The 19,028-nt window shown below is 40.6% G+C and overlaps 1 protein-coding gene across 1 annotated transcript in view; it reads left to right on the forward strand.

The window, feature by feature from the left end:
* PLCG2 (phospholipase C gamma 2) overlaps window positions 1-17,233 on the forward strand; it is a 139,441-nt gene extending 122,208 nt beyond the window's left edge. The window contains exons 31-33 of the mRNA XM_072967808.1: window positions 257-345; window positions 16,053-16,237; window positions 16,904-17,233. Of these exons, the coding sequence (XP_072823909.1) occupies window positions 257-345; window positions 16,053-16,237; window positions 16,904-16,946 (317 nt within the window). The 3' untranslated portion in view covers window positions 16,947-17,233. The remainder of the gene's footprint in view (window positions 1-256; window positions 346-16,052; window positions 16,238-16,903) is intronic.
* The last annotated feature ends 1,795 nt before the right edge of the window (window positions 17,234-19,028 follow it).

Here is a 19,028-nt window from a genome sequence, read left to right on the forward strand (position 1 = left end):
TGAGTCAATCATTTTCATTTCTAGATGGCAGATATTTTTACCTTCATTTCTCTGTATGGACCCATCAGTCAAGGCTGTGTTCTGCAGCCTCTCTCCCTGACCATCGGGGTGAGACCTCTGGCTCTCACAAAGTCAGCCCCCACCATGAGCCACTGACCTCTCTGCTTCTTGAACTGGGCATGTGATCCCTGGGTATTCCAAGAAAGCAAAGGTCTGACATTAATGCTTGCTTTTGTGTTGTTTTTCCAATCTGTAGGATTTAGATCTGTTCCTCTGAAGAACGGGTACAGTGAAGACATTGAGCTGGCTTCCCTCCTGGTTTTCTGTGAGATGCGGCCAGTCCTGGTGAGTGGAGCAACACCAGTGGGGGTTCCCTGAGCTATGTCTGCTGGTGAGATGGAAATGGCCAATGAGTACAGTTGGCTGATGGACTTGAACAGATTGAATTATCTAGCCAAATGTGCCACATCCTAAAAGGATTCCTTTCAGCTACAGATGTCCTCAGGGGTCTTAGGTTTCCCTCTCAGCACCCTTTCTTCTTAGAGGATGCTGTATGATTTGGTCAGGAGGTTGTAGAGCTGGAAAGGGTGAAGCTCTTTGGAAGTTCCTTAGTTTCATTTCTCTAAGAGCCAGACACGGTGATGCACTTCTAGGTAAACGCATCCTTCCTGCATGCTTTTCCTCATCTGCTGTCTTCAGTAATCCCTGCAAAAGGTCTGCAAGCATCCAGCAAAGCCTTGTCATGGCCTGTTCTGGGGAAGGAAATTCATGGACCTCACCTTCCCCTAGCAAGCAGCACTCCTTTTGCGGTTCTCTCTGCTACTGGAGGAGCCCGCCTTCTTGGTCCCTTTGGTTTACCAAGGCCTTGAAGATACCAAGGCCTTTGAGTAACCACTTTGGGTAGGCTTGGTGGAAAGGGCTTGGCCTCCCGGAGCTATGGAAGAGGATGAGCTCGAGTTGCTCAGGACAAAGGTAAGAATGGAGCCCCACTCTGGGGGTAGTTCAGGTCTTGGGTTTGAGAGTTGATACATATTGTGATTCTGGAATTTCAGAATCTTCCCAATGGCCTCTTCTATAGAATAAAACTTACTAGGCATATGTTTTTGCAAGGCCCCATATGTGGCCAGTACAGTCTCCCAAGATCTTTTATCCCCCTACCACAAAACTTGGCATGGGCTGAAACGGTACGCAGTCACCCCAGTTCTCTTGGGGAAACCTAGCAAACCATGGTTCTGGAGCCCGGTGGGCTGACACCAGCTTAGCCAGTGCCCCTGCATATGTACACTGCTTTCTTATCCTGGTGGTTCTGAGTGGAGGAACCACTGCCTGTACAATGGTTCTTTTGGCTGTAAAAACCAAATAGTGATGTGGAAGTTGCTTACTGCAGGCATACCTCGATGTATTATGCTTTGCAGATACCATGCTGTTTAAAACAAATCAAAGGTTTGTGGCAACCTTGTTACCAGCAAGTCTGCTGGCACCATTTTTCCAACAGCATTTGCTCTCTTTGTGTCTCTGTGTTGCGTTTTGGTAATTCCATGTCAAACTGTTTCATTCTTTTATTTCTTATGGCAATCTGTGATCTTAGACGTTACTACTGTGACTTGCTCAGATGATGATTAGTATTTTTTAGCAATAAGTATTCTTATTTAAGGTATTTTTACTTAAAGTATGTACATTTTTAAAGACATAATTAATAGACTACAGTGTAGTATAAGCATGACTCTTATATGCACTGGGAAACCAAAAAATTCTTGTGACCTAATCCGCAGTACCTCCCAAGTGTGCCGGTATAGTTGAGAACCATCCCATGGGGAAGGGAGTTGGCAGGGGTGGGGATGCCTTTGAATAGCCAAAGCCATAATCTATGCAGTAAAAACTCAGAGGAGAAATGTTAGGCTTTCTGCATAGCTGTTTGCCTTAAATTCAGTTTCTGCAACTTTGGTAGTTTCAACTTCAAAGCATTTTAGAAACATCAAGATGGCAGAGGAAGCAAAAATAAAAGGCACAGTAGTTGGGGGGTTAGAGAACCTCAGTGACAGTTTGTTGGTATAAAATAAGCTCATGATGATGAGACTGTCTTGAAAGGTAAGGAGATGGATAATGGAAGGTTTGCCCTTTAAAAACAAATATTAAATGTTAGGGCTTTAGATTCTGTCAAAATAGATGTAATGTTTATATGAAAATTACAGTTTTCACTTGAATCTTAAATTATGAATCAAAAAAAAAATCACCTTTCATGATGCTCAGTGAGAGAAATGCTTTGTCATGACAGTTTATATAAATTCTTCCCTTTCCCAGGGTGACTGACTTAGTCACTCTAGTAGTCCTTGCTGAGGATGCCCAAGCCTTAAATTTGTCTTCTTTTAGAATGAATTATGCATGTCAGTTTATCACTAATAAAAATGAAAGTGGCCTAATTGTCCTCGGCTGAGAACCACTGCTTCAAAGTGAGATTACAAGCACTTTTCGTACTATTTCCTGATCTTCAGTAGCATCTAAATGACTGAGTGTCATTCCACCAAGCTGGGCATTTACAGGGAAATCCAGTTACAGAGAAGGCTCTCCCAAACGTCTTCATGTAGTTACCCTTTCCCTCCTCTCATACACCATTCCTTCCTTAGGATCAATTCCCATATATGGAATTACTGAGATCAGTTTATTTAGCAAGATGGAAAAGTTTTAAAGCCTGGAATAAGTAAGCATGAAGACCCTTGGCTTATTCAGGCTTACCCCTCCCCACCCCACAAAAGGATCTGGAGCCATCTCTGTGTCTTCTTTGTACTTAATGTACAAAGCCCACCTGCAGACATTTTCATGGAAAAATATAGTGATAAAGTGGTTTCAGATTTTAGGAGGACTGCATTTGTCCAGACACTGCTCTGCAATGCTGTCATAAACAACCTGGAAGCATAGTAAAGATTTTAAGTGATTAGGTATCACTGGCAGCAGAGAAAAGTAGTATATTTAAAAGGAAATATGTTTATCCAAATCCCATATCTAGGTATATATCCAGAAGGAACTCTAATTCAAAAAGATACATGCACCCCCAATGTTCATAGCAGGACTATTTACAATAGCCAAGACATGAAAGCAACCTAAATGTCTATCGACAGATGACTGGATGAAATAGTTGTGGTATATTTTACAATGGAATACTACTCAGCCATAAAAAAGAACCAAATAATGCCATTTGCAGCAACATGGATGGACTTGTCATTCTAAGTGAAGTAACCCAGAAAGAGAAAGAAGAATACCATATATCACTCTTATGTGGAATCTAAAAAAAAAAAAACGAGGGCAGGGAGAAGGACACTAGGAACTCATCTACAAAACAGAAACAGACTCTTAGACTTAGTAAACAATCTTATGGTTACTGGGGAAAGGGGATGGGAAGGGATAAATTTGGCAGTTTGAGACTTGCAAATATTAGCCACTATATAAAAAATAGATTAAAAAAATAGAAGAAAATGTTTATCCAGCTTCCTTGATGAGGGAAGCTTCACCTCATGCTGTAGGGGAAGCCAGGTACAGGGGGCATTGTGTGGGGTTCCCAGAGGAAAAGTTGTCTGAGGGTATGCAGATTTCATCTCAGCTGCTGGTCCCTGAGCTTTTATTTAATTCCACTTCTGTCACCAGGTTCTAAGCCACTCACAGGCACCATTAGACATTCTGCCCCACGTTGCATTGAGGGTTGTGTTTGGGAGACCTGGGCTTTGTTGGTGCCCAAGGTCAAACCGTGTTTTATTTATCACCATATCCTCTGTGTTGCCAGGAAGATGCTCTGTCAAGCAGCTTCCAGAAAGCCTTGTCTGAGTAAATGATTGATCCAGTGAGAACTGAAATGGAGTTTACTCGTAAAACATTTGCTGAGATAGAGATGAAAGTCCCAGAAAAACTGTCAGCAAGCACTTTGAGCCCCTTCTGAAGAAGCCATTTAAATGTCACAATTACTTACCAATTCTGTTACTCTGTTAACTATATATTTGGTTCACAAAGTGTATTTTTAAACACCATTTTATTACCTACTATATTTAATTTGAGAAGTAGGAAAAGAAAGGAATGGGGGGGAGGTTGAAAAAAATCCTGCAAACCACCTGTACATAAGTACTGTCAGCATTTTGCTATCTTTCCTTTGCCTGATAATTTTTTGCATATGATATTTCCATAGTTGGGTTCATATAATGTTTATGAATATGTGCCCTTTATCTGCTTCATAGATGACGTTAAGCATTTTTCCATGTTACCATGATTTTCAAAGCCATGAATGCCTATTTCATCAGGTGGAAGAGGTCCCTAATTCATCTGGCCATTCTCCCACTGATGGACAGTTAGGTTGTTTGTAGTTTTTTACTTTATGAATAATGACGGTCTTCATATAACATTGATTAAGAATTATTTCCTGAGGCTAGCTATTTAGTAATGGAATACTAGATCAAAGAGGGAAAAGAAGAAGACTATGTATTTTTGGATACATGTCAGATTATTCTCTGGAACTAGTTTCTTTTCAGTTAATGTATTCTATTCAATCCTGCTATTAACTGAAAAAGGCCTCCTTCTACTCAAATGATCTGAACTTGTGAGACTCAGAAGAAGGGGACAGGAGAAGCATGGAAACTTGCATGTTCATCCTCATCATCATCCGTGGCCAAGCTGGCAGTATCTGGAGGGTGTGTTTGAGAAAACCAGCTGTCCCAGGATTCTGGGTACTGATCCTGGGGTGGACAGTGCTTAGCTTCGTGCTGGGTGGGAGTGGAGGTACAAGTGGTAGAGTGGCCTAGTTGGAAAGACCAGGATGCTGTGGTTCCCGGCGAGGCTAAGCCGGAGCAGATATGTGGACTCGCACATGTCCCTTTGGAGAAGTGCTACAGCGCACACTCTAAAGTCCTGGAGGATCAGTAGAGGGGTGCTGACCTCTGGAGCTGAGCTGGTCCTGATTTTTGAGGTTGGGGAAGATTTCTTTACAGCTGGGAGACGTGGAGGCACAGAGAAAGGTGCCCCTTGTGCCTCAACAGCTAGAGTTTGCCCAGTGCTGGTCCCAAAGAGCACAAACTGCTGTGCCTACAACCGTGACCCAGTGACTTGATGTGCCTACTGAACGTGCAAAACCATGAGCATGCAATGGAAAATCAGGCACAAGAGGAAGCAAGACCCAGGGGATACCTGGTACAGGTGGCTGGCAGTTAAGTAGATCTGCTGGGAGCATCTGATGAGAACCCTAACACATTAGTCCTCTATTTGGATATCCTTGAAAGTTCTAAAACAAAAACCAAAAAACTTCTGGAATTTGAAACTTTAAAAACGATCTCTTGAATTTAAAAATTCACTATATAAATAGAGAGATCCACATTCGTGACCCAAAAAACAATGTGGAAGAAATGTCTCAAAGTCTAAAATATACCACCGTGAGGTGGACATCATAAAGTAAAAGACAGGTCATGTGCCTCTGTCCTCTGAGCCCAACATGCCAACATGTTCCCAAGGACAAAATGGAGCAGAAGGGTGGGGAGCTATTAATGAAACAGAGAGTAAAAGACAGGTCATGTGCCTCTGAGCCCAACATGCAAACATGTCCCAAAGGACAAAATGGAACAGAAGAGTGGGGAGCTATTAATGAAACAGAGAAGAGAGGGAATTCTCTGTGATTTGCTGCTTGAGATGACTCAGTTGGTTCCTGAAGGGATGAATAGAAAACACCCCCAGTAATATGTAAGTAAAAGTTTTGAACTCCAAGGATGAACAAAAACCCTAAACTTTCTAACACACCAAGTTATCTACAAAGAAAACCAAATCTATCAGACTTGTCCTCCTCAGCACTGGAAACCAGAAGAATGCCACCTACAGACTAGTAAGACAGACGAATTCACTGCCCAGCCACATGTCAAGGCAACAGAAACATACTTCTGGAGATGCAAGATTTAAGACATATCACATATCCACTCAAGGGAGAACTGAAAATAATCAAACATTAGCAAAACCCAGGAGTTGAGAGATAAAATACAGACATCCTAAAAGATTAACGTTTATGTCGGTGGGATCAGTAGGCAAATAAAGCATCTTGCAACGGGAGAGTTAATGCTGATATTCTGATGTAAAAAGGAATGTTAAAAAACCATTGCTAATTATCAGAGAAATGCAAATCAAAACTGCAGTGAGGTATCACCTCACACCAGTCAGAATGGTTATCACTCAAAAGTCCATAAGCAATAAATGCTGGAGAGGCTGTGGAGAAAATGGAACCCTCCTATACTGTTGGTGGGAATGTTGTTTGGTGTAGCCGTTATGGAAACAGATTCCTCAAAAGACTAAAAACAGACTTAACCATGTGATCCAGCAGTCCCACTCCAGGGTATACATCCAGAGGGAACCTCAATTCAAAAAGATACATGCACCCCAATGTTCATAGCAGCACTATTTAAAATAGCCAAGACATGGAAACAACCTAAATGTTCATCGACAAATGACTAGATAAAGAAGCTGTGGTATATGTACACAAAGGAATACTACTCAGCCATAAAAATACCATTTGCAGCAACACGGATGGACCTGGAGAATGTCATTCTAAGTAAAGTAAGGCAGAAAGAGAAAGAAAATACCATATGACATCACTTATATGTGGAATCTAAGAAAAAAGACAAAATTACTTACAAACAGAAATCAATTCACAGACATAGAAAACAAATTTATGGTTACTGGGGGAAAGGGGTAGGAAGGGATAAGTTGGGAGTTTGGGATTTGCAGATACTAACTACTATATAGAAAACAGATAAACAACCAGTTTATACTGTATAGCACAGGGAACTATATTCAATATCTTGCATTAACTTATGGTTAAAAGGAATATGAAAATGAATATATGTATGTTCCTATATGACTTAAGTTTTGTGCTGTACACCAGTAATTGACACAACATTGTAAACTGACTATACTTCAATAAAAATATATTTAAAAAAAACTGAAGGTAACCACTGTAAGAATTGAAAAGCAACAGATAAAAAAGAGATAAATAGAAACTTGACCAAGAGAGTAAAAATTACAAATAAGACAAAGGACAAAATTAAAGAAAATTAAAATTGAATGGATATAACTTTGATTTGGTGAATGGGTTGAATTCTCCCATTAGCAAAGAAATCTGGTTGTGCAGTGTTTAAAAGAAAAAAGCCTAAAGCAAAGGTTAAAAAAAAAAAAAAGAAGAGTTACTAGAAAAAACTGGGAAGGAAAAATTAATCCCAGGGTAGAATTTTAAGATCAAAAGAACCAAAGAGCATTAACAGGTGTAATATATAATGACAGAATGCTTGGTTAACAAAAGGGATGCAAGTCATAGATGTTTAATTAGAAAACAGCATTACTATGCTAAATATATAAAACAAAAGCTCATACAAATAAAAGATTACTTAATTGAAAATGTCTTCAGGAATATGGAATGTCTAGTATATAGAAAAATTACCAAGGACAGATAATCAAACTAATATGACTAACAGGTTTAAGAGATACACACTTTATGCCCGACAAGTGGGTAATGCATATTATTTTCTTCTGGTTCTCAGAAACTTGATTATTTGGTCAGAAAGCAAAGCTTAATAAACTTTTAAAAGATAATGATTTCATAAGTCATTATCTATAACCTGATAAAAATTTGAAAGCTAGTAAGATGATAAAGATGTCCCCTATTTGAAAATAAATTCCTAGATGAAATAAATCAAAACAAGTAAGTTATCCAAAAAGTAGTAAAACATTTATGCCCTAAGTATATTTAGGAGAGTGCTTGCCTTAAAACTGCACAGAAGACGGAAAATATTAAGTACCAAGTATTCATTTAAAAGTTTTAAAACACAAAATAGGAATAAAGATTAAAACCCAACTGAATGAAACATGTTAACAAATGCTGACTCATTGCAAAGATCAATTAAATAAACTCTTCAACTGCTTAATAAAGGAACAAAGAAAGTAAGATAACAAAACATACAAGAGTCAATATTGAAAAGGAGACTGAACACCAAATAATAAGATAAATAAGTTTGAAAAACTAGGGCAAATGAGTGATTGCACTGAAGAATGTGAATAGGCTTAAATTATTTCAAAAAGTGGTAAACACACACAAACTTGGAGGCAAAGTCCTATTAAAAAAAAAAAAACACCCAAAGGATAATAAAATACCTATCAAATAAAACAGTTACCAGAGCTAGCTATGTTCTATCTGGATTTAAAGGATGTAATTATAATTTTAATCCAATGAAGTTAATAGAAAAATGGAAATGTTTAGTTAATGTCTTGAAGCTATATAACTTTCCCATCAAAATTGGAGATAGTATGTCTCCTGCTCCACCCATAGATCAATGTCCATTATGAATACAGATTAAAATTCTAAAACAGAAAATCGCAAGTCATTTCCAGCTATTTACTAGAAGCACAATCAAAATATTACAACTAAGTAGTTTATTCCAATGATGCAAAGATAGTTTAACACCAGCACAGTCAGCAACACAGTGAGAAAGAGCATAAACCACTGGATCAACAGATGTAACCAGCCAAGTGAAACAATTGGTGTCAGTTGTGGTAAAGAGAGAAAATTATTTCTACTCACAAATTAGGGTAATATATATTTTCAAAAACAAACTCCCAATTTTAAGGAGACTAATGTCTGCTTGTCTTGCATTTATTAAGTCAGCCACTTTATTCTGGAAGTAATAGTTGGAAATGTGGGGTGGGAGGTAGGGACAGATGGGAAATCTCATTCATGATATTGACAAAAATTGTAACAACATGTTAGGAGTAATTTAAGTAAGAAAGATATAGGGTTTATAGCAGAAGAAGTATGAAATCTTACTGGAAGACATAAAGCAACACCTGAGCAAGCAGAAATATATACCAATCCTGCCAAAATTTGATTGGAATCAGATGTATTAGTATAGGCTCACTTTAAATATATTATATATATAATATATATATATTTATATATTATATATACATAATATTTATATATTTATATATTATACACACACACACACATACATACATACATATACATAGATGCAGAAATAAATGTATGTTTGCAGCAGTTATTATACATGCATATATATCCTAGCTCTGTTTGCTGAGAGGGCCTAGAACCAATGACACCCCAGTAGGCATGAGCATACCCAGGCACCCACACCTTGCTTTTTAAATATCCTTCACCAGTGAAAAGAAATCAGAGCTCTTTAGACAAGAGGTAGTTCCAGCGCTGGGACAGATCAAATATCAAATGAGCCTGGAGTATCTTGAAATTCCAGTAAGGAAGGAAGAGGTGAAGAAAGGATGGAGACATATCAAAATCTCCCAATGGCCAAAGCTGACAATTTGTGCAACAAAATAATGATATTAGATTATAACCCATGGGCACATGAATGTTTAATAATTAAATGAGAGAGAAAAGATAGCTTTTCCTTACAGAAGAATTCCATTAATAAATGCAGGAGTGAAGGAAAAAGACAGTCATCATTGGAACACAATAGTAATAAATGGCTGCACGTAAGATTTACCATTGGATGCTAAAATTAGTGAAAGTCTGAAGAGAAACAGGATATTTGCATAGTCTCAAAGTACCTCCAAGAAATTTAATTTGAAAGAGAAAAGCAGGAGCTTTACAGTGGATGAATCCAGCAGACACTGTCTTAACCAAAAAATGATCAGTGCCACCACCAGTAACATATGGATATCACAGTGCTCCTGAGAAGGAACATCACTTCTGTGGCATTCTTGCCAAAGCTGCATAACCTCAAATGAGCCATGAGAAAACACCAGCCAAACTTGAATTGCAGGATGTTCTGCAAAGTAAGTGACCTGTACTCTTCAAAAGTGTCAAGGTCAGACCTGGTGCCAAGATGACGGAGTAGAGAGACTCACAGCTCGCCCTCTCCCACAAATACACCAAGAATTACATCTACAAACCCAATGAACTGCACAGAACACCTACTGAACTCTGACAGTGTCTCTCACTTCGAGATACAGGAGGATTCTCACAAAATCCGATAAACAAGTTTATACTGTATAGCACAGGGAACTATATTCAGTATCTTGTAGTAATTTACAGTGAAAAAGAATATGAAAACGAATATATGCATGTTCATGTATGACTGAAGCATTGTGCTGTACACCAGAAATTGGCACACTGTAACCTGACTATGCTTCAAGAAAAAATATATATATACTCCCCCCAAAAAAAGTGTTGAGGTCATAAAAGGTAGCGGAGGGCTAAGGAAATGTCACAGATTGGAGCAGACTGAGAAGACACAGTAGTTGAGTACAATCTGGTGGATCTGGGTCCTGGACTGGATCTTGGACCAGAAAAAAGGACATGGGTGGGAAGACCAGTGAAAACCAAGTAAAATCTGTACTTTAGTTAACAGTATTGGACCAATGCAAATTTCCGAGTTTTGATAATTGCACTGTGGTTGTGCAGGATATGAGAACTTGCGATACTAGTGCAACTTTTCTGTAAATTTAAAATGTCAACATAGAAAAAATTAAAAGAAAAAAGCATTGGTGGGGGGAGAAAAAAAACTAAAGGTAGAGAATTTCTCTAAGAATTCAAACATTATACATTTTAAATTATACACATACACACATCCATCTAAAACAAGGGCTCAAAGTGGGAATAATAATAAAAGTGCCATATAAACATAAATTAATATAACCCAAAATGGCTATCTCCAACGGGGAAGAGAAAAGAACACATAGGCGAGATAGCCAAATTTTTCTTTCTGAGGATGATCCCTAAAAACTGAAAAAAACCAAGAACTTGCAGTATAAGCATGTTTTTACTTCTGTTTGTTTTTTTTTTAGAACCGTGAAGTTAATAATCAAAAGAAACAACTGTTGACCTTGGGGAGCAAGGATCAAGGTGCAGGGGGTGGTAAACAAGGAGACAGCTGGGTTTTTGGGGCATCATCCTAACAATTCTTGGCTTTTTAAACTCTGCATATGTAATTAATAAAATCCGAATCTGAAATTTTTAAATGTCAGCAGAAGTAGATGATACATTGATAGGGAGCCTAGGACTTATTCAAGGACATCTGCTGCAGAGGTCACAGGAGAGATGGTTCAGTAGCTGGTGGGGTGCAGGGTGAAGGGGGAGCTTTTTAAGATGCCTTTGCATGCTGCTAATGGCGATAATTTAGTAGAGAAGAGAGAGTGCAGGACAGAGAAAGGACACATGCAGGAAGGAAGAAGTACGTAGGAGAGGGGAGAGGGGACCCTGGGCCATCAGGAGAGAAGGCATGGGGTCAGGGTCCCAAGATGGGCAGGTCAGGGGCCAAGATGGGCAAATTCCTCATGTAATTTCTTCTATGTGAACAAAGCAGCGAGGCTACCAGCTGAGATTGGGGAGGTCAGGGGAGAGCAGAGGTGTCCAACAGTCATCTTAAGAAAGTGGAAGAAAGACTGTCCTAGTGAAATAGAGTAGGATTGTATTGTTTACTGTGCTTCTGTAATGTATGTGCTACTGTTTACTTGGGATTTTTGCACTGGTATTCATTGATGTGTTTGGTCAGGTTTTGTTATGCTGGCTTCATAAAAATCACTCGGAAGCCTTCTTAGGGCTATGGCACTTTTTTTTTTTTTTAATGGAGGCATGGGGGATTGAACCCAGGACCTCGTGCATGCTAAGCATGCACCCTCCCACTGAGTTATACCCCGAAGCTCAGCCCCATGGCACATTTTGCATAAAATTGGGTGTAACTGCTACCCCCAGTGGAAGACACTGAGATGTTAAAGACATCCTTTGTGAAGTTTTCGGAGCCTGGCTATAAGAATTTTCTCAAACTCTGCAATTTTCTTTCTCTTCTGGATTACTTTTCTGTAATAGGAAATATATGTGTATATAAGAGCCTTATAATAATTAAATACACACATACATTTACTCTTTTCACATCACTTGGTTTTGTTTCACGGGCTCCTTTCACATCTTATCTGTATTTGTATACCTATAGCTGTATGCCTATTCTTATTCAGCTGTTTGGCCCTTCACACTTTCCTAGATTAGTTTAGATAATGAATTATCTACTTCATTGACTCTCTAGGTATTTGTGTTTAAAACAACCTTGTTCTTGCCTTTATTTTACATTTTTATTTTTTAGTTCTCTAATTCAGCCATCTCTATGTTTATTTGTAGTGATTCCGTCTGCTTTCCTTAGCCTTCTGTCCTTTTTATAACTCCTTGTGTTTGGATATGTAATTCATGTATTTCACTTTTGTGTGCTAATGCAATAAGAACTGTACATTGGCTGTACACAGACAGGCTGCCTGGGCCACGGTGGGCTTCTTTTCTGAAACACCCTTCAGAAAAAGATTTATCAGGTGCCCAGGGCTCAGGCCAGCAGTCAGCTGCCTGCCTGAGGGGATGGGATAAAAACAGACACAGCCCTGCGGCCAGGACCTAAACAAGATGTGCAGTATTTCTGAGAACCCAGAGTCCTAGGTCATCCCCCTAACACTCTGCTGGCCCTGACCTTGGGAGTCCTCCATTTAGGACATTCAGAAAACCAGATGCCAACGCATAGGTTCAGGGAGGAAAGAAATTTCCTATTCAAGATGAGCTGGCACATGGCAAGTTTTTGTTGTTGTTGTTACTAATAGACTTTTTTTTAGAGCAGTTTCAGATTCACAGCAGAAATGAGCAGAAAATACAGAGTGTTCACACATAGCCCTCCCCACCCACACATATATACTCCCCTACCCTCAACACCCCTCATCAGTGTGGCATATTTGGTACAATCGATGAACCAACATGGACAATTATCAACCAAAGTCAATAGTTTACATTAAAACTCACTCTTGAAATTGTACATTCTGGGGGTTTTGACAAATGCATAATGACATGTAGCCACCACTATATTATACAGAATAATTTCATTGCCCTAAAAATCCCTTGTGCTCCATCTATTCATTCCTCTTTCCCTCCCTCTCCCCAAGCCCCTGGAAACCACGATCTTTTTATTGCTTCTGTTAGCTGGAGCTGGCACATGGCAATTTTAACACTCAAGGAAAATAATGCTAATATAGCTTAACAAATGTAAAAGTCAGGGAATCCACTCCAGTGCACCTGAAGACAACTTTGAAGTAAAAAAAAAAAAGTTTTTAGAGAGAAACCCAATGAGTGACGCACATTTTTAAAAGAACAACCCTTCTTATGATTAATCAAGAACATGTGGGAGTGAAAGGACCAATTAAGAACTGGAAATACAAACTGAAAAATCCTGAAAAAAATTTTTTTACATCTTAGTGGGAAATTCCAGGGTGGATACAGTTAAGGAAAAAATTAATAAATGTGAAGATTGGATTTGGGAATTTGCTTTCATACAGCAAGATGAAGGGGAAAATAAAGCACAATGAGAAGCTCCAACATAATATATTTGAAATATTCATGGCTGAGAATTTTCCAGCACTGAAGAGATAAACACCCTCCAACTATAAACACAGCAGTATAAATATAGATCCACATATAGACACTGTACTGAATTGGCAGAATACCAGGACAAAGAGGAAATTATAAAAGAAAATACAGATTACCTAGGAAGGACTGACACATAACAGCAGTGCTTCCATGTTTAGCAAGTAGCAGCCTGAAGATTAAAGGATATCGTCAAAATGCCTTAGACACACATCTTCTGTAGGTCTAGATCTTCTATATCCTAATAGCTACCGTTCAAGATTGAAGGAAAAATGAAGGTATTTTCAGATATACAAGGACAGATAAATTTAGGACTAACAGACTTTGCTAAGAGAATGCTCATAGTTCTTATATAAGCAAGAAGGAATGTATTTCAAGAATCAATGATGCCAGTCTGAAAAGGCTGCAAATTATACGATTCCAACCAAATGACATTCTGGAAAAGGCACAGCTACAGCTATTTAAAAAAAAAGGAATCAATGGTGAGAAAGCAATTGGTAAGATACATATATTAGAAAAAGCGAAATAACCATTGACTTGGAAAAGAAAAACTCAACTTATGTGTGACAACTCAGACTCAAAAGTAAGCCAGGAAATAATTATCACAAAATTCTAAGAGGGAAGGAGGGTGCAGAGAGTGGACAACGCTCTAGTTCTTGACTTGTTGGCGGCTCCATAGCTGTTTGCTTTAGAGTTATTCATTCACCTGTATATATGCTTTGTGTGCTTTTCTGAATGTTCTATCCTATATAGAGACTACTAAAGACTGAATTATATAACAGCTACAAATGCTTTGGGATTCCAAAGAGGAGACAAAGGCCTGCAATTAGAGAAGCATTAGCAGAAAAAATGAATTTTCACCTTAACCTTATTCCTAAGTCATTATATATATGAAAGCAAGAGAAATTATTTTTGTCTAGGCAGGGAGAAGGTGAAAAGAGACCATCTGTAGGAGAGTGTGAAGACTTTAACGGAGCTTTTGTTTTGTTTTGCTTTATTTTTTTTTGAGGGGGGGCAATTAGGTTTGTTTGTTTGTTTGCTTGTTTACTTTTGATGATGGTACTGGGGATTGAACCCAGGAGCCTGTGCATGCTAGGCACACACTCTACCCTCCCCCTGTGTTTTGCTTTATTCTTGATAGGAAGAAAAGCTAGCCTCCTTGAGGAAGGATATAAATTTAAGCTATGTCATTACTGACTCTTCCTAATGCTTCACTCAATACATTGAATTAGTCACCAGAGAATCTCCATTTTATCTCCACTCCTTATGCAAAGACAGTCATCTTTTCACTCCCTGCACCTTTGTGAGTGGCCAGAATAACTTTGAGCATCACTCTCCCCACTCTTCAGAGTCAAGACTCCTACCTGTTATCCCGGGGAATGACCAGGATGTTTTGTTAGGTCGTTATGGTGGGAGAAGAATTTCAGAGCAAGGTATGGTCTGAGCCATTTGTGTATACTGACGCACGTTTCTGTAGCACTGGAGTCTCTCACTTTAACTACTCCATCAGTAATAACAGCCACTAGACTGACCTCCTGAGTAGCTGTCCTTTACACAATAGACAGAGATCTTTTAAAGGCATCAGTGGGGTAACACTCCCTCCTCCTTCCATGCTGAAATCCAAACTCCTTTCTCTGATAAGACTTCTTTTCTCATAGCATAATGGGGTGACTATTTTGGCTCAGACAACTGCAAGACTCAGGAATAGGACTTGTTTCAGTCATGGCTGGATCCAGGTGCTCTACTGGTGGCTGTTTCCCACTCTTTCTTTACATGATAGCAAAGGGACCGCTCACAACTGGAAACATTCATCACTCTTTCTGCTGATCCCCAAGAAAAGAAACTTACTGTTTACCAAGAGTACCAACTCAAGCTCCATGGATACTTCTAACTGACCTGACTTGGGCCACACGCCTGAAGGTGGTGGTAGCAGAGGAACAAGACATCATTACTAGCTAGAACTGAGTCAGTGCCCATCTCTGGGGCGGGGGTAACCTATGTTACCATGGCTCTTTTAGTGGTGGTGGGATAACAAATTTATTGAGATGTAACTCATACATCATACATTTCACTCACTTAAAGAATACAATTCCGTGGTTTTTAGTCTATTCATAGAGTTGTATAACTACTACCATGACCAACTTTGGAACATTTTCATCAGTCCGAAAAGAAACTCCTTCATTAGCTGTCTCCACTCCCTCTACCCCACAAGCAGCCACCAACCTGCTTTCTATCCAGGCTGCCCTGTCCCTCACCTGCTGCATGCTACTTTAAGACACAGCTGTTAGAACTTTTACATTTGGATGAGAGCCAGAAAGTGACACAGATTAGATCTGATTAAGAAATAGAATCCTTGGGCAATACATTTGTTATTTCAGGGTTTTACAATAAAGCTACCTCTTATTGTGAACCAAAGGTTTCTAAACCACTTGCTTTCCATGGGATAAACAATTGCGAGTTTATCTTTGGTGATGAAAGGCCTGGGATTTTCTGGGAAAAATCCCAGCAGATGATCATTCTGCCCTGTGCTCACTTCCATCACACCCTCCAGATGTTGTGTCCTCCATTCTGGTTTGGAAGACACCATCCCCACATGGTCATTCTCTCCTTTATTCTCCAGGAGAGCGAAGAGGAGCTTTACTCCTCCTGCCGCCAGCTGCGGAGGCGCCAGGAAGAGCTCAACCACCAGCTCTTTCTGTATGACACACACCAAAACTTGCGCAATGCCACCCGGGATGCCCTCGTTAGGGAGTTCAATGTCAACGAGAACCAGCTGCAGCTGTACCAGGAGAAGTGCAACCGCAGGTACGTCAGCCCCTCCCACCTGCAGATCCTCCCGGCAGTGAGTCAGGGAAGGAAGGCCTCCATCTTTCAAATCCTGATACCCTTGACTATTTCTCTTTGCTCTATAAGTTAGTTATAGCAGTAACCTCAGCACCTGCATCTTCCCTAAGTTGAACTGTCCTCAGGAGAAAGACACATCCATGTAATAGTGAAAATAAGCCATGATCACTACCATTTAAGGAGCCCTTCTCGAGTTCCCAAGAATGGGCTAGTCCAGTGGTTCTAACTAAAGCAGGATCCCCTCACCCCCAACACACAACAAAGGATGCTTCTGATTAAGGAGGGACAACCAGGTGTGCCTGATGTCCTGCCACGTGCCATACAGCCATGCGCCACAAAGAACTACCCAGAAGAAAATGCCAGTAGCAGCCTCCAGTGGAAACAGCATGGGGACTCCTTACCCGTATCATTCTCCTTTCTTCTCCACTCCACCTACAGAGTAGCGGTGACCAATGAGGAAAGTGAGGTCCAGAGAGGTTTCGTGTCTTGCCAGGGGCCCAGCTCTCTTAACTCCACCACGTACCCTCCAGCCCGAAATGTCCTGTGTGGACAGAGAAATGTTAGAGTTCAGCACACAGGGCCCTTGTCTCAGGCTGACGGATGATGGCGACATCTGTTTGATTTCAGGTTAAGAGAGAAGAGAGTCAGCAACAGCAAGTTTTACTCGTAGAAGCTGGGGGACATGTGTCCGAGTGTCGTGTGCACGCGTGTGTTGAATGTGCTCTCTTCAGACCCTGGGAACGCGCTCATCCGTGAGGTCCTCCTCTCTTCAGGCCTGCCATCAGGATGACATTTCTGAAGAAGACCCACTTGGCATGATTGGGAGTGATTTCCTACTAATTTTTTCATCTTGGACAAGTTCTTAACTTATATTCTCTATAGGGGATCCCCAAAACATGCCCATTTGGGGCCTCTCGTGTTCCAAACCTCATTGAATAAAAGTAGTGAAAATCTTGATCAGTTAAAAGCTTCTGTGCACAACCTTTAGAGCGAGCAGGAGTCCTTTTCTGGCCTCTAAAGACCCAGGTAATTGACTTCCATGGAAGATGAGCCCGACATGTAAGGAACTAATTCGTTAGATTCTTATGAGGAGTTTAACTCAGAGGCAAACGATTTCACAATTAAGGCCACTGGATTTCACCAGGGCCCAAAGAGGAGCCCTAGCCCCACCCCTGGTCAAAACACTTTACCACCAGCTATCTAGCTGGTAGACAGACCTGCTGCCATCCAGGAGAGGAGGCCGTGGGTGGAATCTGTTCATTAAGACAGAGACTTGCTTTGTGACTGGAGTTATTTGGGTCAAGGTTGGAAATCTTGGGGTCTCTGTGACTCACAGCCAGTTGGAGATCAGAGAGCCCTGAAGGCTCAGCCAGCTCCTGACTCACTCCTGCTCTGTCTGCTCACAAGCCGTTGCACAACCTCTGGGAGGCTCTGTCTGCAGTGCCCGAGGATAAGAGGTCACTATTAAACTACTCATCAGAGTTAGGCTCTCTGAGCCTTAGGAAACTACAGAAAAATCTCAGATGTGGCCACCTCCAACGGGGCAGACCCACCCAGGACAAGATGATTCTCTCCTACATCTTGAGATGCCACTTAATGATGTGCACAGTGTGATGATTTAACAAGGCTTTTTAAAGATAGCTTGTGTTGGGCGGGGGGTGGTCAGCAGAGTCTCAACTTGATCAGAGTAAATGGAGCACCGACTTGGGAGGAAAAAGGTATAACTATGGGGAAAAAGTGATTGTGTTTGGCAAGAACTAACTAGCAGTCAGCCTGGCTTTACCTGGATAGAACTGTGTCCTAGAAACCCACTCAGCCCTCTGCCTATTACCTGGGCTTAGCGTGCAGGTATTGCTGAAGAGTGCATTAAAACCAGCCCAGCTCCATCTGATCAGAAGACCAAATCCCTTCATTCCACACAAGTTTAGCAACTGCCATATGCCACACACTTACACTGAAGTCTGGGGTTACAATCTTTAAAAAAAAAAATTAAGGGGAAAAAAAGCCATGCCTACTGGTCTCATGGAATATACCCATGTGCATCTAAAAGAAATACATTTTCTCTTCCATGAAGCCAGGAGTATACCTAATAGCAGCCTGACCAAGGTAGGCCTGTTGTGACAGTTATTCCTTGAGTTGGAGGTGCTATTGTATTTGGCATTCAGCAACTGAGGGAAGAACATTCCTGATGGTAGCAAATGTTCAAAGGAACTTTCAAAAAAAAAAGGCACTGAGTTCAATGGTGCAGGGAAGGCGGTCTCAGATTCTGCAGCCAGTGCCCCATTAGCTGTTGGCCAGGTAGCCACTGGAGCCTAATTATTGCACCCCCTACCCCCCCAGGCTCCATCTGGCTCCACTGTTACCTTTGCACAGCTTAGGAGTTGATATCATTACCTCTGTTTTCAGCCCAGGGGTGAGGAAAAGACGTAAACCTTCCCACTTCATTCCATTTTAAAGCCAAAAAGCTAAGACCCAGATCCTCTTGTAAAATCCATACCCAGCCATGCAGAGAAAGAGCAGGAGGAAGACAGGGGCTGTCCTCTAAATGGTGCTGGAAGAGCCCTCTCCCCTAAAACTGGCTCCTCCTCCTAGGTGCTTCAGTGACTTGAATCCACCATTAGAGAGTATTTGCATTCAAACCACCAATTCTCCCCTCAATAGAGTGACACATTAATCTGATTCTCAGGAAAGACACAGAGAGGTTAAGATTCTTGGGAAAGACAGAGAGAAAGTTAAGGGCACAGATGACATC

The sequence above is a fragment of the Vicugna pacos genome, chromosome 9, assembly GCF_048564905.1.
Source record: "Vicugna pacos chromosome 9, VicPac4, whole genome shotgun sequence".
Classification (NCBI taxonomy): domain Eukaryota; kingdom Metazoa; phylum Chordata; class Mammalia; order Artiodactyla; family Camelidae; genus Vicugna; species Vicugna pacos.